General features: G+C 39.2%; 1 protein-coding gene across 1 annotated transcript in view; it reads left to right on the forward strand.

Annotated features, from left to right (window-relative positions):
• The window catches only part of TEX15 (testis expressed 15, meiosis and synapsis associated), a 78706-nt gene that overhangs the window by 21726 nt on the left and 36094 nt on the right, over positions 1–20886 (forward strand). The window contains exon 2 of the mRNA XM_012468798.3: positions 1833–1998. Within this exon, the coding sequence (XP_012324221.3) occupies positions 1833–1998 (166 nt within the window). The remainder of the gene's footprint in view (positions 1–1832; positions 1999–20886) is intronic.

Consider the following 20886-nt stretch of genomic DNA (forward strand, 5'->3'; position numbering starts at 1 on the left):
CACTCAGGCCTGAGTTCAATGTTAATGTACATCCAGGGAGAGGAGGAACAAACTTGCCAATCTGTACATCAGGCCTTACCAAAAAGTGCTAACGTAGCATTTATAGTGCCTGATGAAACTATGGGAATGATAGAAAAGCAGCTAAATTTATAGATTGCAGAGATTTCATTATGGCTAATCTAAAAAAACATAGTTGACAGCATTGTTGTGAAGCTAAAAGCCAGACGTACTTAGGTCATATTAATGTTAAAGTCAGAAAAATGTTAAACCCTTTTGGCTAGTGCCAAACATTTCAAAAGATGATAGATGCAACATGAAAAAATGAACTTGCAGACAAGTGGGTTCTGCAGATCAAGATATTAAGGAAGAATTTCTTTAAATAACTTGGTAAATGTCACATAGGAAAATGAAAGAACACGTTTTCAACACTGCTGAGATTGGTTTATTTTATAAGGATGTTGGCAGAATAATCTATATAATGCAGATGGAATTTTGGTGGTCAAAAATTTGACCAGGATGGGTTCTTGCCTGTAATCCTAGCATTTTGGGAGGCCAAGGTTGGAGAGGATCACTTGAGCCCAGGAATTACAAGACCAGCTTGGACGACATAGTGACCCCATCTCTACAAAAAAATAAAAGAAAAACTAGCTGGGCATGGTGAGCCTGTGCCTGTAGTCCCAGCTATACAGGAAGCCTAGGCAAGAGGATCACTAGAGCCCAGAAGTTAGAGGTTACAGTGAGAAATTATCATACCACTACACTCCAGCCTGGGCTACAGAGCAACATCCTGTCTCTAAGGAAAAAAAAAAAAAAAAAGTTGACCAGCTGTCCACAGGAACTTAACCATTTCCTTTCCCCCAAGAACATTAGTATGTGACATAGTGTTGTGACTCAGTATTGATGGGAAATTTGTAGACTATAACTACCAAAAATATCAAGAGTCATTTGTATTTGCTCCTTGCTTTCCTCTGAGTTCACTTCCACAGAGTTTTATCCTTTTATGCATCGATTTACTACACCAATGTTGGAGACACTCATTGTCCTAAGAAAGTCTGTTTCCTTGGCCAGGTGCAGTGGCTCATGCCTGTAATCCCAACACTTTGGGAGGCTGAGGCAGGCAGATCATAAGGTCAGGAGTTTGAGACCAGCTTGACCAACATGTTGAAACCCCGTCTCTACTAAAAATAGACATATTAGCCAGACATGGTGGTGTGCACCTGTAATCCCAGCTACTCAGGAGGCTGAGGCAGGAGAATTGCTTGAATCCAGGAGGTGGAGGTTGCAGTGAGCCGAGATTGCACCATTGCACCCCAGCCTGGGCAACAGAGCAAGACTCTGCCTCAAAAAAATATATATATATCTGTTTCCTCTTTCACATGCCACTACATCAGGCAACATCTTATACACATGTTCTTGTACTTTTGCAGATCAAAATAACCAAATGATTTTCTAATGTGTAGACTGCCTTATCTTTACTTGGCAAATACTCATGCACTAACAGTAGCTGCCAGGTTTGTGTAATGATGCTCATTGTAGAGTCAGAGTTGCAACATCTTAAGTTGAAAATTCTAGGACTGTCCTGTCTGTATGTGTCAACTTTTAAGAACTCTGAATAGGTATGTGGAGAAAATCAAGGTTCATATTTTCATTTATATCAAGTATAGAAGGTCTATATTACTGTTGTAGAACTCTAAATACAAATTGTTACCTTATGTTGTTAATAAAAATTTCAGTACTTATTTTGTGTTTTATATAAGATATACAGTTGTCATTGTACAGATGTCCATTAATGTCATTTTAAAAACAACTGCTTTCTCTTTTTCTGCCTTTAGTTTACTTGTCACCTTGTTGCACCAATAGTAGAGAGTATAGTTTTATACATGATACTCTTAACCAGCACAGGCTTGATGTAAGCTGTAATCTGCAGTCATTATGGCAGTTTGGGGATACAAAACTGATTCACAATGAGGAGCTGGAAAAAAATTTTACAGCTAAGAGGTAAGTTACTGCGATCTAAACGTGTTTGAGATTTGTTATGTTTCTTACTATGGAGTTTTATGCTAATTTATTTCTACCATTTGAGATTTAGTAAGTTATTACTAAGAAAACACAGATTATTTTGTTATGTTCTCATAGCCTTTTGTAACGTTGAAAGCTAAGTGTGAGATTTGATTAGTTAGTAAGTTTTTTTTTTATTGCATTTTAGGTTTTGGGGTACATGTGGAGAACATGCAAGATTGTTGCATAGGTGCATATGTGGCAGTGTGATTTGCTGCCTTCCTCCCCTTCACCTATATGTGCCATTTCTCCCCCATGCTATCTCTCCCCGACTCCCCACCCCCCGCTGTCCCTCCCTATTTCCCCCCAGCAGACCCCAGTGTGTAGTGCTCCCCTCCCTGTGTCCATGTGTTCTCATTGTTCAACACCCGTCTATGAGGGAGAACATGCGGTGTTTGATTTTGTGTTCTTGTGTCACTTTGCTGAGAATGATGGTTTCCAGGTTTGCCCATGTCCCTACAAAGGACGCGAACTCATCGTTTTTGATGGCTGCATAATATTCCATGGTGTATATGTGCCACATTTTCCCTGTCCAGTCTATCATCGATGGACATTTGGGTTAGTTCCAGGTCTTTGCTATTGTAAACTGTGCTGCAATGAACATTCATGTGCATGTGTCCTTATAGTAGAACGATTTATACTCCTTTGGATATATACCCAGTAATGGGATTGCTGGGTCAAATGGAATTTCTATTTCTAGGTCCTTGAGGAATCGCCACACTGTCTTCCACAATGGTTGAACTAACTTACACTCCCAGCAACTGTGTAAAAGTGTTCCTATTTCTCCACATCCTCTCCAGCATCTGTTGTCTCCAGATTTTTTAATGATCGCCATTCTAACTGGCGTGAGATGGTATCTCAATGTAGTTTTGATTTGCATTTCTCTAATGACCAGTGATGATGAGCATTTTTTCATATGCTTGTTGGCCTCATGTATGTCTTCTTTTGTAAAGTATCTGTTGATATCCTTCGCCCATTTTTGAATGGGCTTGTTTTTTTCTTGTAAATCTGTTTTAGTTCGTTGTAAATTCTGGATATCAGCCCTTTGTCAGATGGGTAGGCTGCAAAACTTTTTTCCCATTCTGTTGGTTGCCTATTCACTCTATTGACTGTTTCTTTTGCCGTGCAGAAGCTGTGGAGTTTGATTAGGTCCCATTTGTCTATTTTGGCTTTTGTTGCCAATGCTTTTGGTGTTTTGGTCATAAAGTCCTTGCCTACTCCTATGTCCTGAATGGTTTTGCCTAGGTTTCCTTCTAGGGTTTTTATGGTGTTAGGTCTTATGTTTAAATCTTTAATCCATCTGGAGTTAATTTTAGTGTAAGGTGTCAGGAAGGGGTCCAGTTTCTGCTTTCTGCATATGGCTAGCCAGTTTTCCCAACACCACTTACTAAACAGGGAATCCTTTCCCCATTGCTTGTTTTTATCAGGTTTGTCAAAGATTGGATGGTTGTAGATATGTTGTGTTGCCTCCGAGGCCTCTGTTCTGCTCCATTGGTCTATATCTCTGTTTTGGTACCAGTACCATGCTGTTTTGATTACTGTAGCCTTGTAGTATAGTTTGATGTCCGGTAGTATGATGCCTCCCGCTTTGTTCTTTTTGCTTAGAATTGACTTGGCTATTCAGGCTCTCTTTTGGTTCCATATGAAGTTTAAGGTGGTTTTTTCCAGTTCTGTGAAGAAGGTCATTGGTAGCTTGATGGGGATAGCGTTGAATCTGTAAATTACTTTGGGCAGTGGGGTCATTTTCATGATATTGATTCTTCCTAACTATGAACATGGAATGTTTCTCCATCTGTTTGTGTCCTCCCTTATTTCGTTGAGCAGTGGTTTGTAGTTCTCCTTGAAGAGGTACTTTACATCCTTTGTTAGCTGTATTCCTAGGTATTTTATTCTCTTTGTAGCAATCATGAATGGCAGTTTGTTCTTGATTTGGCTCTCTTTAAGTCTGTTATTGGTGTATAGGAATGCTTGTGATTTTTGCACACTGATTTTGTATCCTGAGACTTTGCTGAAGTTGCTTATCAGTTTAAGGAGATTTGGGGCTGAGATGATGGGGTCTTCTAGATATACCATCATGTCGTCTGCAAATAGAGACAATTTGACTTCCTCCTTTCCTAACTGAATACCCTTTATTTCTTTTTCTTGCCTGATTGCTCTGGCTAGAACTTCCAGTACTATATTGAATAGGAGTAGTGAGAGAGGGCATCCTTGTCTAGTGCCAGATTTCAAAGGGAATGCTTCCAGTTTTTGGCCATTCAGTATGATATTGACTGTTGGTTTGTCATAAATAGCTTTTATTGTTTTGAGATATGTTCCGTCGATACCTAGTTTATTGCGGGTTTTTAGCATAAAGGGCTGTTGAATTTTGTCGAAGGCCTTCTCTGCATCAATTGAGATAATCGTGGTTTTTGTCTTTGGTTCTGTTTATGTGGTGAATTACATTTATAGACTTGTGTATGTTGAACCAGCCTTGCATCCCCGGGATGAATCCTACTTGATCATGGTCGATAAGCTTTTTAATGTGCTGTTGCAATCGGCTTGCCAGTATTTTATTGAAGATTTTTGCATCTATGTTCATCATGGATATTGGCCTGTAGTTTTCTTTTCTTGTTGAGTCTCTGCCGGGTTTTGGTATCAGGATGATGTTGGTCTCATAAAATGATCTGGGAAGGATTCCCTCTTTTTGGATTATTTGGAATAGTTTCAGAAGGAATGGTACCAGTTCCTCTTTGTATGTCTGGTAGAATTTGGCTGTGAACCCATCTGGACCTGGGCTTTTTTTGGGTGGTAGGCTCTTAATTGCTGCCTCGACTTCAGACCTTGTTATTGGTCTATTCAGGGTATCGAGTTCTTCCTGGTTTAGGCTTGGGAGGAGGCAACTGTCCGGGAATTTATCTATTTCTTCCAGGTTTTCTAGTTTATGTGCATAGAGTTGTTTGTAGTAATCTCTGATGATGGTTTGAATTTCTGTGGAATCTGTGGTGATATCCCCTTTATCATTTTTTTATTACATCTATTTCGTTATTCTCTTTTTTCTTTTTTATTACTTTTTTATTAATCTGGCTAGTGGTCTATTTTGTTGATCTTTTCAAAAAACCAGCTCCTGGATTTATTGATTTTTTGAAGGGTTTTTCGTGTCTCTATCTCCTTCAGTTCTGCTCTGATCTTAGTTATTTCTTGTCTTCTGCTAGGTTTTGAGTTTTTTTGATCTTGCTCCTCTAGCTCTTTCAGTTTTGACAATAGGGTGTCAATTTTAGATCTCTCCTTTCTTCTCATGTGGGCACTTATTGCTATATTTTTTCCTCCAGAGACTGCTTTAAATGTGTCCCAGAGATTCTGGTATGTCGTGTCTTCGTTCACGTTGGTTTCGAAGAACATCTTTATTTCTGCCTTCATTTCATTGTTTATCCAGTCAACATTCAGGAGAAAGTTGTTCATTTTCCATGAAGCTGTGCGGTTCTGGGTTGGTTTCTGAATTCTGAGTTCTAACTTGATTGCACTGTGGTCTGAGAGACTGTTTGTTATGGTTTCCGTTCTTTTGCATTTGCTGAGGAGTGATTTAGTTCCAATTATGTGGTCAATTTTAGAGTAGGTGTGATGTGGTGCTGAGAAGAATGTATATTCTGTGGATTTGGGGTGGAGAGTTCTGTAAATGTCTATTAGGTTTGCTTGGTCCAGGTCTGAGTTCAAGTCCTGGATATCCTTGTTAATTTTCTGTCTTGTTGATCTGTCTAATATTGACAGTGGTGTGCTGAAGTCTCCCACTATTATTGTGTGAGAGTCTAAGTCTCTTTGTAAGTCATTAAAAACTTGCCTTATGTATCTGGGTGCTCTTGTATTAGGTGCATATATATTTAGGATCGTTAGCTCTTCTCGTTGCATTGATCCTTTTACCATTATATAATGGCCCTCTTTGTCTCTTTTGATCTTTTGCTTTAAAGTCTATTTTATCAGAGATGAGAATTGCAACTCCTGCTTTTTTTTTTTTGCTCTCCATTTGCTTGGTAAATCTTCTTCCATCCTTTTGTTTTGAGCCTTTGTGTATCCTTGCATGTGAGATGGGTTTCCTGGATACAGCACACTGATGGGTTTTGGCTTTTTATCCAATTTGCCAGTCTGTGTCTTTTGATTGGGGCATTTAGTCCATTTACGTTTAGGGTTAATATTGTTATGTGTGAATTTGATACTGCCATTTTGATGCTAGCCGGCTGTTTTGCCCATTGGTTGATGCAGATTCTTCATTGTGTTGATGCTCTTTACCGTTTGGTATATTTTTGGAGTGGCTGGTACTGGTTGTTGTTTTCTACATGTAGTGCCTCTTTCAGGAGCTCTTGTAAAGCAGGTCTGTTGGTGATGAAGATGAAATCTCTGAGTACTTGCTTGTTCACAAAGGATTTTATTTTTCCTTCACTCATGAAGCTTAGTTTGGCTGGATATGAAATTCTGGGTTGAAAGTTCTTTTCTTTAAAGATGTTGAATATCGGCCCCCACTCTCTTCTGGCTTGTAGGGTTTCTGCTGAGAGATCTGCTGTGAGTCTGATGGGCTTCCCTTTGTGGGTAACCCGACCTTTCTCTCTGGCTGCCCTTAGCATTTTCTCCTTCATTTCAACCCTGGTGAATCTTACGATTATGTGCCTTGGGGTTGCTCTTCTTGAGGAATATCTTTGTGGTGTTCTCTGTATTTCCTGGACTTGAATATTGGCCTGCCTTGCTAGGTTGGGGAAGTTTTCCTGGATAATATCCTGAAGAGTATTTTCCAGTTTGGATTCATTCTCTTCGTCACATTCAGGTACACCTATCAAACGTAGATTAGGTCTTTTCACATAGTCCCATATTTCTTGTTGACTTTGTTCATTCCTTTTTACCCTGTTTTCTCTGATCTTGCCTTCTCGTTTTATTTCATTGAGTTGATCTTCGACCTCTGATATCCTTTCTTCTGCTTCAATTCAGCTGTTGAAACTTGTGCATGCTTCACGAAGTTCTCGTGTTGTGTTTTTCAGCTCTATCAATTCACTCATATTCCTCTCTAAGTTGTCCATTCTCGTTAGCATTTCGTCAAATCTTTTTTCAAGTTTCTTAGTTTCTTTGCATTGGGTTAGAACATGTTCTTTTAGCTCTCGGAAGTTTCTTTTTATCCACTTTATGAAGGCTGATTCTGTCATTTCATCACACTCATTCTCCATCCAGTCTTGTTCCCTTGCTGGTGAGGAGTTGTGATCCCTTGTAGGAGGAGAGGTGTTCTGGTTTCAGGTGTTTTCATCCTTTTTGCGCTGTTTTTTTCCCATCTTTGTGGATTTATCCACCTGTTGACTTTGTATTTGCTGACTTTCTGATTTTGGTAAGTTTAAGTCTGCAGCAGCAGAACTCATAAACCCCTTTTTTTTTCCCCAAGTGTTCTGCCCCAGCGAGTTAGGGCTTTATGAGTTTCCGCTGTGCTGCTGCCTTTTTTCTTCTTCTTCTTCTTCTTCTTCAGAGCTACCCTGCCCACAAGGTGGCAGCCTAGTCACTCTCAGCCTGCAGAGGCTTCGCTGAGCTGCTGTGGGCTCCACTCAGGTGCCATGTGAACTTCCCTGCAGTCCTGTGTATATGGATGTGGTTAGAACTCCCTCCACAATGGTGGCCCACCTCTGTAATGGCAGGTTGCCTCGGCAACGACGGGTTGCCTTGGCAACAGCAGGCTGCCTCAGGAATGGCGGACTGCCTCTGTAGTTGTGGAGTGCCTCGTTAATGGCAGACGCCCCTCCTCCACAGAGCTGGACCGTCCTGGGTTCAGCTGTGCTTGCTGTGAAATTCTCAACCCAGAGCATTTCCAATTGCTGTTTTTTTGTTTTTGTTTTTGTTTTTGTGGGGGTGGGACCAGCTGGGCCTGATCACCTGGCTCCCTGCCTCAGAACCTTTTGTTTTTTAGTTGAACAGTCGACTGTCTACCAGGTGACCTGGTCGCCTGTTGAATAGGCACCGGGATCTGTGTATTTTCCCATGCGGCGACCCACTGCGCTGGCTGAAACCGTGGCTCTGAGATTCGTGGCGCTTTTTTGCCTGGGAATCTCCTGGCCTGGCTCCCTGTTTCAGCTCCCCTTGCTGGCTAAGTGGAGACACAGTCTCGTTTACTCTGCACTGGGAACCGCTGCGCCGGGGCGCAGGCAAAACAGCCGCGCCGGCCAAAACAGCCGCCCTGGTGACCCATGGGGCTCCTCCGCCTGGGAATCTCCTGGTCTGTGGGCAATAAAAATCCGTCTGGAAATGCGGCGTCCACTCACCCTCTGCGCTTTCACTGAGAGCTGCAGTCCTGAGGTGCTCCTAGCCAGCCATCTTGGCGCAAGTCCCCAGTTAGTAAGTTTTAAGTAATTACATAGTCAGATTTCGTACATCCTCTTCCAATTTTTTAACCTTGATAAATTTTTTCAGAAGCATGCATCAGCACCTTTTATTAAGCAGCCAATTTGTAGATCCCTCATACCTCCTGAATAATGTAAACAGCAATTGAAGTAATCAAAAAATAATTCTATTTACTCTTGAACCCTTAAGATACTGAGTTGATGGTTTAATTTGGGAGGATTGTAGCCAGCTGTTTCCAGCTATTCCACTAGAACTATTCTTTCTATGTTGATGGCATTTCTGATGCATAATTTTTTAAAGTACGTCTCCAGTTTTTTTTGGAAGGTACAGTATTGTCATTTTGATAAAGAATAAGAGCATATGCAAAGTTGTTATAAACGTTTTGTATTTATAGGTATAGATTTTGTGTGAGCATAATTTGGCATTTCTATTTTTTTCTAACTTGTCGTGTTTGCCATTTCTCACTGTTTAACTTAAACTCTAACTAGAACTTGATAGACCCACATGTAGAACTCATTTTGGAATGTTTTGGCTTGTTTATTTTACAATTGATTCCTCTTGACTCAAACATGCTGCCACACTTGATGTCAGTTTGGAGATTTGGAATTGATGGTAATGACAGAATTTGTTGTGGCATATTGTCTTTCCTCTAAAAAATACAGCTTTGTAAGTGAAAAGGACTGGTATATCCTGTGACTTCCAAGTTGAAGGAACAGTTTGATCATAAATGAATTCCTGACACTGTTCTTTGGTTTTGCTTATTTTCGATATTAAATTTTTTGTCTTTTGAAACCAGTTATTTCTCCCCGTTAGTGTTACAGAAAAGTTAGAACAAGTACCCAGTGATAGACAGGACATGTTAGAGCATTCTGAATGACCAACATGTATAGGATTTATTGTTTTCTTAGCTATTTGCCCAATTAGAGAAAAACTCAATGTTTCCCACAGTTATTTATACTCATTTTATGGTACTTACCACAGTATATTGATTTGTGTCTCATTCTCCCAGTATATTTTTAGTTTTATCTTACTTGTTTTTGTGTTCAGAGCGTAAAACTGAGTCTGACAACACAAGCCAGTTTGAATGAGTTTGTGTACTTGAAGTCAGCGATAACCCAGTTGGAACTGAATTTGGTACTGGGAAAGGGATACTTGTAGGTAAGAGATTCTAAAAATAGATTTACTTCAAGGGAAGAGGGCAATGAGGACTCCCTTACCAGTATTCCCAAATGGAAAATTGATGATAATCTGTACCTTGGGGCACAGATCATGTGTTTCATGAGGCTATAGTTTTTGAGAAAAATTCTACCAAAAACTCAGCATATTTAGAGTGTCTTGACCATTTCCTGCTTAGACTCAAGGAAGATCATTTTTTAAATCATAGAAAACTCAGATTCAAAAAAAAAATTCAGTCTGTTTGTGGCCTAGTTTCACAGTTCAGCTTCACAAGATTAGCTTGAAGTAGAGAATTAATCTTTTCCAAAGTTAGGGTGAATATGGGTTTAAAAGGAATGAGCTTTAACAGGGGATAAGGATGTGGTAAAGCACAAATTTGTTGCCTTAAATCTTTCTGGAATACCTCCTTTTAAATATTTTCAGCCTGGTATGTGGAACTACTCAAGTTTATGTAGTAAAGATACACAGTCACATGTTGCTTAATGACAGGAATATGCTTTGAGAAATGCATCATTGGGCAACTCTGTCATTGTGTGAACATCATAGAGTAGACTTACACAAACCTAGATGGTGTAGCCTACTACACACCTCAGCCATATGGTATAGCCTATTACTACTGTAGACATTATAAATACTGTACACTAAACGTATTTTTAATTTCCTCGATAATAAATTAACCTTAGCTTACTATAATACTTTTACCGTATAAACTTTAAAAGTTTTAACTTTTTGACCCTTTTATAATAACATTTACCTTAAAACACGAATACATTGTGCAGCTGTACAAAATATTTTTATCCTTATTCTATATACTTTTTTGCTATTTTTTTATTTTTTTTAACTTTTAGAACTCTTTATTTAAAACTTAAGACACACACACATATTAGTCTAAATCTTCACAGGGTCAGGATCATCAATATCACTGACATCCACCTTGATATCTGTCCCACTAGAGGATCTTCAGGAGCAGTAACATGCATGAAGCTGTCATCTTCTGTGATACCAATGCCTTCTTCAGGAATACTTTCTGAAGGACCAGCCTGAGGCTGTCTTACAGTTAATTTATTTTAATAAGGAGAGATAATATACTCTAAAATAAGAATAAAAATTATAGTATACTAAATACATAAACAACATAGTCATTTATTATTATCAAGTACTATGTACTGTACATAATCATATGTGCTATACTTTTATATGACTGGCAGTGTACCACCATGACCACAGACATGAAAGTAATGCATTATGCTATGACATTACGACACCTAAGATATCACTAGGCAATAGGAATTTTTCAGCTCCATTATAATCTTATGGAACCACCATTGTACTTTTGGTTTGTCATTAACAAAAATGTCTACTATGGCACATGACAGTGTTCTAAATGCAATCTGGGGGTAGAAATTGATAGTTTCAAACTGAAATTCAGTACATGAAGTTCGTTACAGATACAGGGCCTTGGCTGATGGGGAGGTCCAGAGGCTTGTTGCCAAGAGACAGACATTCTTAGTTTCAACCATTTTCTTAATAAGATCTCCTGCTATGGTTACTAGCCTTTGGAATTTTGAGAGCAAGGAATCCCAGCTACTTCTTTACAGTAGGATAACCAGTTAATACAGACAATTGTTAGCATTCTTTACTTTTTAGAATTTAATTGTATTCTTTTTTTTCCTTCAACATTGTATTTTGGGTGTAGATAATTTAAACTTAGCCATATGTCACCTAAATGAATGTTGGTTATTTAGATGTATATCCAGATCTATTGGAAATGAAGGCATTTTGTCCATGTGGTTATCATGGATCTGGAGTTGGATGTGTAGTAATTCAGTGAGGCTTTGGGTTGTTCCCTCCTTGTGAGGTGGATTGAAAGTAGTTTGTGTGAATGAGCATTTTTGAAAGTATATGTGTTAGAAGAAGGGTGTGTATGAAGAGGGGTAGCCAAATGATTAGACCGTAGTTTACTACAGTTTTCCTAACAATTCTAGATCATCTTTTATAATTAGTCTAACCATTTTTTTGTCAAATTCCCCTTACTTTATGAATCTATTGATGTACAAGCCTAGTCATTATAGTTAAATAGAACATAGCATAAGACTTACTTGGAAATCCTGGGGAGGTGAAGTCTGTTTCTCTTCTGGTAGCTGTGAGCAAGGAAGCCTAGTTGCTACCAGCTTCCCACTTGCAACTGTGATGGGAGCTGGATGTGGATAAAGATAAAGCTGTGTACAGCAGAGGGAGAGTTGGCGGGGGGGTGGGAAACAAGTTCCTAATATCATTGAGGGGCCAAGTTCAGAATCTGCCTGTGGTAAGCAGTATAATGCTCCACCAAAGATGTTCACATCCTAATCCCCAGAACCTGTGAATATATCACTTTACATGGCAGAAAGGTCTTTGCAGGTGTGATTGAGGTCACAGACCTGGAGATAGGTGATTATCCTAGATGATCTAGGTGGGCCCAGTTTAATCACAGGAGCTTTTAAAAACAGAAGAGGGAGGCAGAAGAATGGATCAGAGAGCAGAGATGAAAGAAAAAAGAGATATGAAGGGGACTCAGCTTCCCTTTGCTGGCTTTGAAGATGAAAAAAGGAGGTTATGAGCCAAGGATTGTAGATAAATTCTAGAAGCTGGGAAATGTCCTGTGCTGTATTACAGCCAGCAAGGAAATGGGGACTTCAGTCCTACAACTGCTGGTAATTCAATTCTGCCAACTTGGAAATAGATCCTCCCCTAGAACCTCAGAAAGGAACACAATCCAGAAAGATGATACCTTGATTCTAGCCCAATGAGAGTCATATCTGAACTTATCTATGTAACTAAAATAATACATTTATGCCTTTTAATCCATTCAGTTTATGAGAATTTGTTATCGCAGCAATAGGAAATAAAGTCTTATCTCTGGAGTTGTGTAGCATTATCACATTTCCTAAATAATGTAGAATCACAGTTTCTCTTAGCTGTCAGTGTTTTGGTTCTTATATTGCACTTTGGACCAGCTGGATACTGAGTTCTTATCACTAGCAATCAGATGGATTTGAAAATTACTAAATTCTCTTTAAAGATCTCCAAAGAAATAACTTTATTTTCTTTATTATTAAAAAAATACCTACTTGAATACTTTTAATCTCTGCTTTAGGCACCTCCTGCTGCATAGCTAAATACTTTGTATGAACTTGTGCTTCCACTTAAACGTAGAGATAAAATACTTCCCAGAGTTTCATTTACTGAACAAAACATTACCTGCTATATGTAGGTTGTCTTGGAATCTATTCTAAATGATGTAATTAACTATGACATAGGCATTCCGGCCGTGGCACTTACACTTTGTTGTAGTTGGCTTCAATAGGGAGACAGCAGCATGGTAGCACAAATACAAGATTCCAGTCCTGTTTCTTCCACTCACCTTCTCTCTCATGTGAGTTTTCTCATCTGTCTTTTGCGTATATTTACTTAATATTTAATAAAATATTAGTTAAAAAATAATGACCAAAATGAAAAACCCACAATCAAGAGTATAACTATCAATTCTGAGACTTGAGTATTGTGTTGATTTTGAGCTTCCTACCCCAGAGCTTAAAGTACATGCAGGGTTCAGAGGTAACAGACTTTGACATTTATCCCTCATTAGTATTGCTGCAGAAAAACATGGGGAAATATTTCTAGAAAATTACTCTTTTATGTATTTTTTAAATTTAAGATAATATAAATACTATTTTAGCATAGAATCTGATGCTTATTAATGCTTCTTGGTAAAAGAGTACTTTGTTTATGCTAGTTCTTCAGATTCTTACCCAATTATGTTATCAAGCAGATGAAATTCCCCACCTGATATACTAGAAGTCAATACCATGATACCTGGTTTTCGAGAAAAGAAAAGCTTTCATTGAAAGTAGACTCACAGGGAGACAGGAGGTCAAGTTCAAATCTGTCTCCCCATGCTAACTTTAAAGCAGTAGTTTTATTAGAAATGGTTTGGGGGTGGATCTTGGGATCGTTAGGTGATTGGTGGAAGGAAAGGGAGGTGTAGAAAATCCTTGGGCATGCACAGTTGTCTCTTCATGCCTCCTCATGGGTCCCGTGTGCAAATTTAGGGGGAATGCGTATAAAACACACAGTGGAGATTCAGGCTATGATGCCAGCAAGCTCATTCTGTATAAACTTCATTTGGCATATTGGTTCCAAATTATTTTGGCCGGTATTGTTACAAATGGAGGGAGTGTGAGTGTTTCAGTAAGTTTTCTTATATGCCATCCTGCAAGCTTAAGAATTTCTGCTAGTCAGTGGTTTCTTTAACTCTTGGGGGCACAGTTCCAATTACATGCTACTGTGTATAGAAAAGACTCCATTTAGGATCTAAGATGGCCAAATAGGAACAGCTCTGGAGTGCAGTTCCCAGCGAGAACAACACAGAGGGTGAGTGAACACCGCATTTCCCAATGAGTTATTACTGCCCACAGACGAAGAGATCTCCAGGCTGAAAAGCACCACAAGTTTCCAGCATGGCTATTTCAGCCAGTGCAGCGGGTCTCCACATAAAAACTCACACAAATCTGGGCGGCCATTTCAACTGGTGCCTGAAACGCCTAGGAGACAGAGCCACCCATTCAACTGAAAAAAAGGGGGCCAAAACAGGGAGCCAGATGATCTGGCTCAGTGGGTCCTACCCCCACAAAGAGCAGCAATCCGAAATGCTCTGGATTGAGAGTTTCACAGCAAGTGCAGCTGGACCCACGACGGTCCCGCTCTGTTGAGGGAAGGGCATCCGCCATTACAGAGGCATTCTGTCACTACTGAGGCAGTCTGCCATTACCGAGGCAATTCTAACTATACCTCTATAAACAAGACTGCAAGGAAGTTCACACGGCAGCTAGGCAGAGCCCACAGGAGCTCAGCAATGCCTCTGCTGGCAGACTGTGACTAGGCTACCTCCTTCCTGGGCAGGGCAGCTCTGAAAAAAGACAGCAGCACGTCAGGAACTTAGAAATAAAGCCTCACCTTCCCAGGACAGAGCACCTGGGAAAAAAGGTGGTTATGAGTTCCGCTGCAGCAGACTTTAACATACCTGCCCAGCAGCTCTGAAGAGAACAACAGAGCTCACAGCTTAGCACATGAGCTCCTATGAGGGATAGACTGTCTTCTCAGGCAGCTCCCCGACCCTTGTATATCCAAAGAGTCACCTCATAAAGGAGAGCTCAGGCTGAAATCTGGTGGGTATCCTTCTGAGATGAAGATAACAAAAGAAGAAACTGGCAGCAACACTTACTGTTCTGCAGCCACTGCAGGTGATCCCCAGTCAAGCAGGGTCTGGAGTGGATCTCCAGCAGTCCTACAGCAGAGGGGCCTGACTGTTACAAGGAACACTAAAAAACAGAAAGAAATAATTTCATCATCAACAAAAAGGACATCCACTCAGAGACCCCATCCAAAAGTCATCAACTACAAAGACCACAGGTAGATAAATCCACAAAGATGGGAAGAAACCAGCACAAAAAGGATGAAAACACCCAAAACCGGAATGCCTCTCCTCCTTCAAAGGATCACAACTCCTCACCAGCAAAGGAACAAAGCTGGATGGAGAATGAGTCTGATGAATTGATAGAAACAGGCTTCAGAAAGTGGGTAATAACAAACTCCTCTGAGCTAAAAGAACATGTTCTAACCCAATGCAAAGAAATCAAGAACCTTGAAAAAAAGGTTTGATGAAAGGCTAACAAGAATAAACAGGTTAGAGAAGAATATAAATGACTAAATGGAGCTGAAAAACACAACACGAGAACTTCGTGAAGCACATACAAGTTTCAATAGCTGAATTGACCAAGCAGAAGAAAGGATATCAGAGATTGAAGATCAACTCAATGAAATAAAATGAGAGGCAAGATTAGAGAAAAAAGAGTGAAAGGAAATGAACAAAGCCTCCAAGAAATATGGGATTATGTGAGAAGACCTAATCTAAGTTTGATAGGTGTACCTGAATGTGATGGAGAGAATGAATACAAGCTGGAAAACACTCTTCAGGATATTATCCAGGAGAACTTCCCCAACCTAGCAAGGCAGGCCAATATTCAAGTCCTGGAAATACAGAGAACACCACAAAGATATTCCTCAAGAAGAGCAACCCTAAGGCACATAATCATCAGAATCACCAGGGTTGAAATGAAGGAGAAAACGTTAAGGGCAGCCAGAGAGAAATGTCGGATTACCCACAAAGGGAAGTCCATCAGAGTCACAGCGGATCTCTCGGCAGAAACTCTACAAGCCAGAAGATGGGGCCAATATTCAACATCCTGAAAGAAAAGAACTTTCAACCTAGAATTTCATATCCAGCCAAACTAAGTTTCATAAGCAAAGGAGAAATAAAATCCTTTACGTACAATGAATTGCTGAGAGATTTTGTTACCACCAGGCCTGCCTTGCAAGAGCTCCTGAAAGCAGCACTAAACATAGAAAGGAACAACCAGTACCAGCCACTCCAAAAACATACCAAATGGTAAAAAGCATCGACACAATGAAGAAACTGCGTCAACTAATGGGCAAAACAACCAGCTAGCATCAAAATGGCAGGATCAAATTCACACATAACAATGTTCACCTTCAATGTAAATGGGCTAAATGCCCCAATCAAAAGTCACAGACTGGCAAATTGGATAAAAAGTTAAAAACCATCAGTGTGCTGTATCCAGGAAACGCATCTCACGTGCAAGGGCACACATAGGCTCAAAATAAAGGGATGGAGGAAGATTTACCAAGCAAATGGAGAGCAAAAAAAAAGCAGGAGTTGCAATCCTAGTCTCTGATAAAATATTTTAAACCAACAAAGATCAAAAGAGACAAAGAAGGGCATTACATAAGGGTAAAAGGAGGAATGCAACAAGAGAACCTAATGATCCTAAATATATACACACCCAATACGGGAGCACCTAGATACATAAAACAGATTCTTAACAACCTACAAAGAGACTTAGACTCCCACACAATAATAGTGGGAGACTTTTAACATTCAGCTGTCAATATTAGATCAACGAGACAGAAAATTAACAAGTATATCCAGGACTTGAACTAAGATCTGGACCAAGCAAATATAATAGACGTATACAGAACTCTCCATCCCAAATCCACAGAATATACATTCTTCTCAGCACCACATCACACCTACTCTAAAATTGACCACATAATTGGAAGTAAATCAACTCCTCAGCAAATGCAAAAGAACGGAAATTATAAAAGCAGTCTCTCAGACCACAGTGCAATCAAATTAGAACTCAGGATTAAGAAACTAACTTATAACCGCACAACTTCATGGAAACTGAACAACTGACTCTTGAATATTGACTGATAAACAATGAAATGAAGGCAGAAATAAAGATCTTCTTTGAAACCAACGAGAATGAAGACACAACGTACCAGAATCTCTGGTACATATTTAAAGCAGTGTCTAGAGGAAAATTTATAGCAATAAATGCCCACATGAGAAGCAAGGAAAGATGTAAAATTTACACCCTATCATCAAAATTGAAAGAGTTAGAGGAACAATATCAAAAAAATTCAAAAGCTAGCAGAAGACAAGAAATAACTAAGATCAGAGCAGAACTGAGGGAGATAGAGACACAAAAAAACCCTTCAAAAAATCAGTAAATCCAGGAGCTGGTTCTTTTGAAAAGATCAACAAAATAGAGAGACTGCTAGCCAGATTAATAAGAAAAGAGAAAAGAATCAAATAGGTGCAGTAAAAAACGATAAAGGGGATATCACCACCAATTCCACAGAAATACAAACTACCATCAGAGATTACTACAAACAACTCTATGCACCCAAACCAGTAAACCTGGAAGAAATGGATAAATTCCTGGACACTTGCACCCTCCCAAGCCTAAACCAGGAAGAAGTTGAAACCTGAATAGACCAATAACAAGGGCTGAAGTTGAGGCAGCAATTAATAATAGCCTACCAACCAAAAAAAAAGGCCCAGTCAAGATGGGTTCATAGCCAAATTCTACCAGACATACAAAGAGGAGTTGGTACCACACCTTCTGAAACTATTCCAAACAATCCAAAAAGAGGGGATTCTTCCCAAATCATTCTATGAGACCAACATCATCCTGATACCAAAACCCAGCAGAGACTCAACAAAAAAAGATAACTTCAGGCCAATATCCATGATTAGCATAGATGTAAAAATCTTCAATAAGATACTGGCAAACCAATTGCAACAGCACATCAAAAAGCTTATCCATCACGATCAGGTGGGCTTCATCCTGGGGATGCAAGGCTGGTCCAACATATGCAAGTCTATAAATGTAATCCACCACATAAACAGAACCAAAGACAAAAACCACGTGATTATCTCAATAAATATAGAGAAGGCCTTCAACAAAATTCAACAGCCCTTTATGCTAAAAACTCTCAATAAACTAGGTATCAATGGAACGTATCTCAAAATAATAAAAGCTATTTATGACAAACCCACAGCCAATATCATACTGAATGGGCAAAAACTGGAAGCATTCCCTTTGAAATCTGGCACTAAAAAAGGATGCCCTCTCTCACCACTCCTATTCAATATGGTATTAGAAGTTCTAGCCAGAGCAATCAGTCAAGAAAAAGAAATAAAAGGTATTCAGTTAGGAAAGGAGGAAGTCAAATTGTCTCTATTTGCAGATGACATGATTGTATATTTAGAAGACCCCATCATCTCAGCCCAAAATCTCCTTAAACTGATAAGCAACTTCAGCAAAGTCTCAGGATACAAAATCAATGTGCAGAAATCATAAGCATTCCTATACACCAATAACAGACTTAAAGAGAGCCAAATCAAGAACGAACTGCCATTGACAATTGCTACAGAGAATAAAATATCTAGGAATACAACTAACAAAGGATGTAAAGTACCTCTTCAAGGAGAACTACAAACCACTGCTCAGCGAAATAAGGGAGGACACAAACAGATGGAAAAACATTCCATGCTCATAGTTAGGAAGAATCAATATTGGGAAAATGGCCATACTGCCCAAAGTAATTTATAGATTCAAGGCTATCCCCATCAAGATACCTATGACCGTCCTTCACAGAACTGGAAAAAACCACCTTTAACTTCATATGGAACCAAAAGAGAGCCAGCATAGCCAAGACAATTATAAGCAAAAAGAACATAGCTGAAGGCATCACGCTACCTGACTTCAAACTATACTACAAGGCTACAGTAACCAAAACAGCATGATACTGGCACCAAAACAGAGATATAGACCAATGGAACAGAACAGAGGCCTCAGAGGCAATGCCACACGTCTGCAACCATCTGATCTTTGACAAACCTGACAAAAATCAACAATGGGGAGAGGATTCCCTGTTTAATAAATAGTGTTGGGAAAACTGGCTAGCCATGTGCAGAAAGCAGAAACTGGACCCCTTTCTGACACCTTACACTAAAATTAACTCCTGATGGATTAAAGACTTAAACATAAGGCCTAGCACCATAAAAACCCTAGAAGAAAACCTGGGCAAAACCATTCAGGACATAGGCATAGGCAAGGACTTCATGACTAAAACACCAAAAGCATTGGCAACAAAAGCCAAAATAGACAAATGGGACCTAATTAAACTTAAGAGCTTCTGCACAGCAAAAGAAACAATCATTAGAGTGAACTGGCAACCAACAGAATGGGAAAAAATTTTTGCAATCTACCCATCTAACAAAGGGCTGATATCCAGAATCTACGAAGAACTAAAACAGATTTACAAGAAAAAAAACAAATCCATTCAAAAGTGGGCAAAGGACATGAACAGACACTTTTCAAAAGAAGACATTTATGAGGCCAACAAACATATGAAAAAATGCTCATCATCATTGGTCATTAGAGAAATGCAAATCAAAACCACATTGAGATACCATCTCACTCCAGTTAGAATGGCGATCATTAAAAAATCTGGAGACAACAGATGCTGGAGAGGATGTGGAGAAACAGGAACACTTTTACACTGTTGGTGGGAGTGTAAATTAGTTCAACCATTGTGGAAGACTGTGGCAATTCCTCAAGGACCTAGAAATAGAAATTCCATTTGACCCAACAATCCCATCACTGGATATATATCCAAAGGATTATAAATCATTCTGTTATAAAGACACATGCACACATATGTCATTGTGGCACTGTTTACAATAATAAAGACCTGGAACCAACCCAAATACCCATTGATGATAGACTGGGCAAGAAAAATGTGGCACATATATACCATGGAATACTATGCAGCCATAAAAAACGATGAGTTTGTGTCCTTTGTAGGGACATGGACGAATCTGGAAACCATCATTCTCAGCGAACTGACACAGGAACAGAAAAACCACATGTTCTCACTCACAGGTGGGTGTTGGACAATGAGAGCACAGGGACACAGGGAGGGGAGCATCACACAGTGGAGTCTGTTGAGAGAGAATAGGGAAGGGACAGTGAGGGGTAGGGAGGTTGGGGAGGGATAACAGGGAGAAATACCAGATATAGGTGATGGGGGAGATGGAGGCAGCAAACCACATTGCCATGTATGTACCTATGCAATAATCCTGCATGTTTTGCACATGTACCCTAGAACCTAAAGTGCAATAAAATATATAAATTTTTTAAATAAATAAATAAATAAAAAAGAAAGAAAAGACTCTTCAGGCTCCTATTACGTATTGTTTCTGAAATGGAAGTCTTAAGACTCAAGAGTTTCTGTCATTTAAAATGGTGACTTAGAGCCTATCGTCTGAATAAATTTGTAAAGTCAACCTTTTATGCAATTTTAAAGCCAGAAACAGATCGAAAACTGATTTTTATAGGTTATTTTTATTAACATATTTAGGCCCAATTTTTTTCAAATATAATTCTTAAGACATACTAAAAAATAAAATGTGTTAGTAGTGTAATTACCAATGCAAAACTCCAGGGAATATTTTCTATTTCAATTTACATAGGATGTTGTGGCCCTGGATCAGATTTTTATTGTTAAATTTTTTTAATTCCACTGAAGCCCTTATGATGATATAGTAGTAGTCAGGAAGATGAATAGGTTTAAAAAAAATTTTTTTTAAAGAATTTGGCCCAAAATATCCCCGGTGACACTGTGGAAAAACTCTGCTGTAGGGTTTACATTATACGTCTTTAATTTATTCTGGTGTACTTTTAAATGTTACTTTTATGTGTGATGTAAGAATCTTAGAACAGTATTCTTCAATTTCCTCCCTCCCTTTCATTCTTTCTTCTATTGTTGTTTACCTTTCCATATGGAAATTCCTTCTAGGGCTTGCTCAGAAAGTTAATGTTTTTCTAAATCCCAAGAAAAGCC

Source organism: Aotus nancymaae, unplaced genomic scaffold (assembly GCF_030222135.1).
Source record: "Aotus nancymaae isolate 86718 unplaced genomic scaffold, 86718_ANA_hifiasm-v0.15.2.pri h1tg000079l, whole genome shotgun sequence".
NCBI classification, from domain to species: domain Eukaryota; kingdom Metazoa; phylum Chordata; class Mammalia; order Primates; family Aotidae; genus Aotus; species Aotus nancymaae.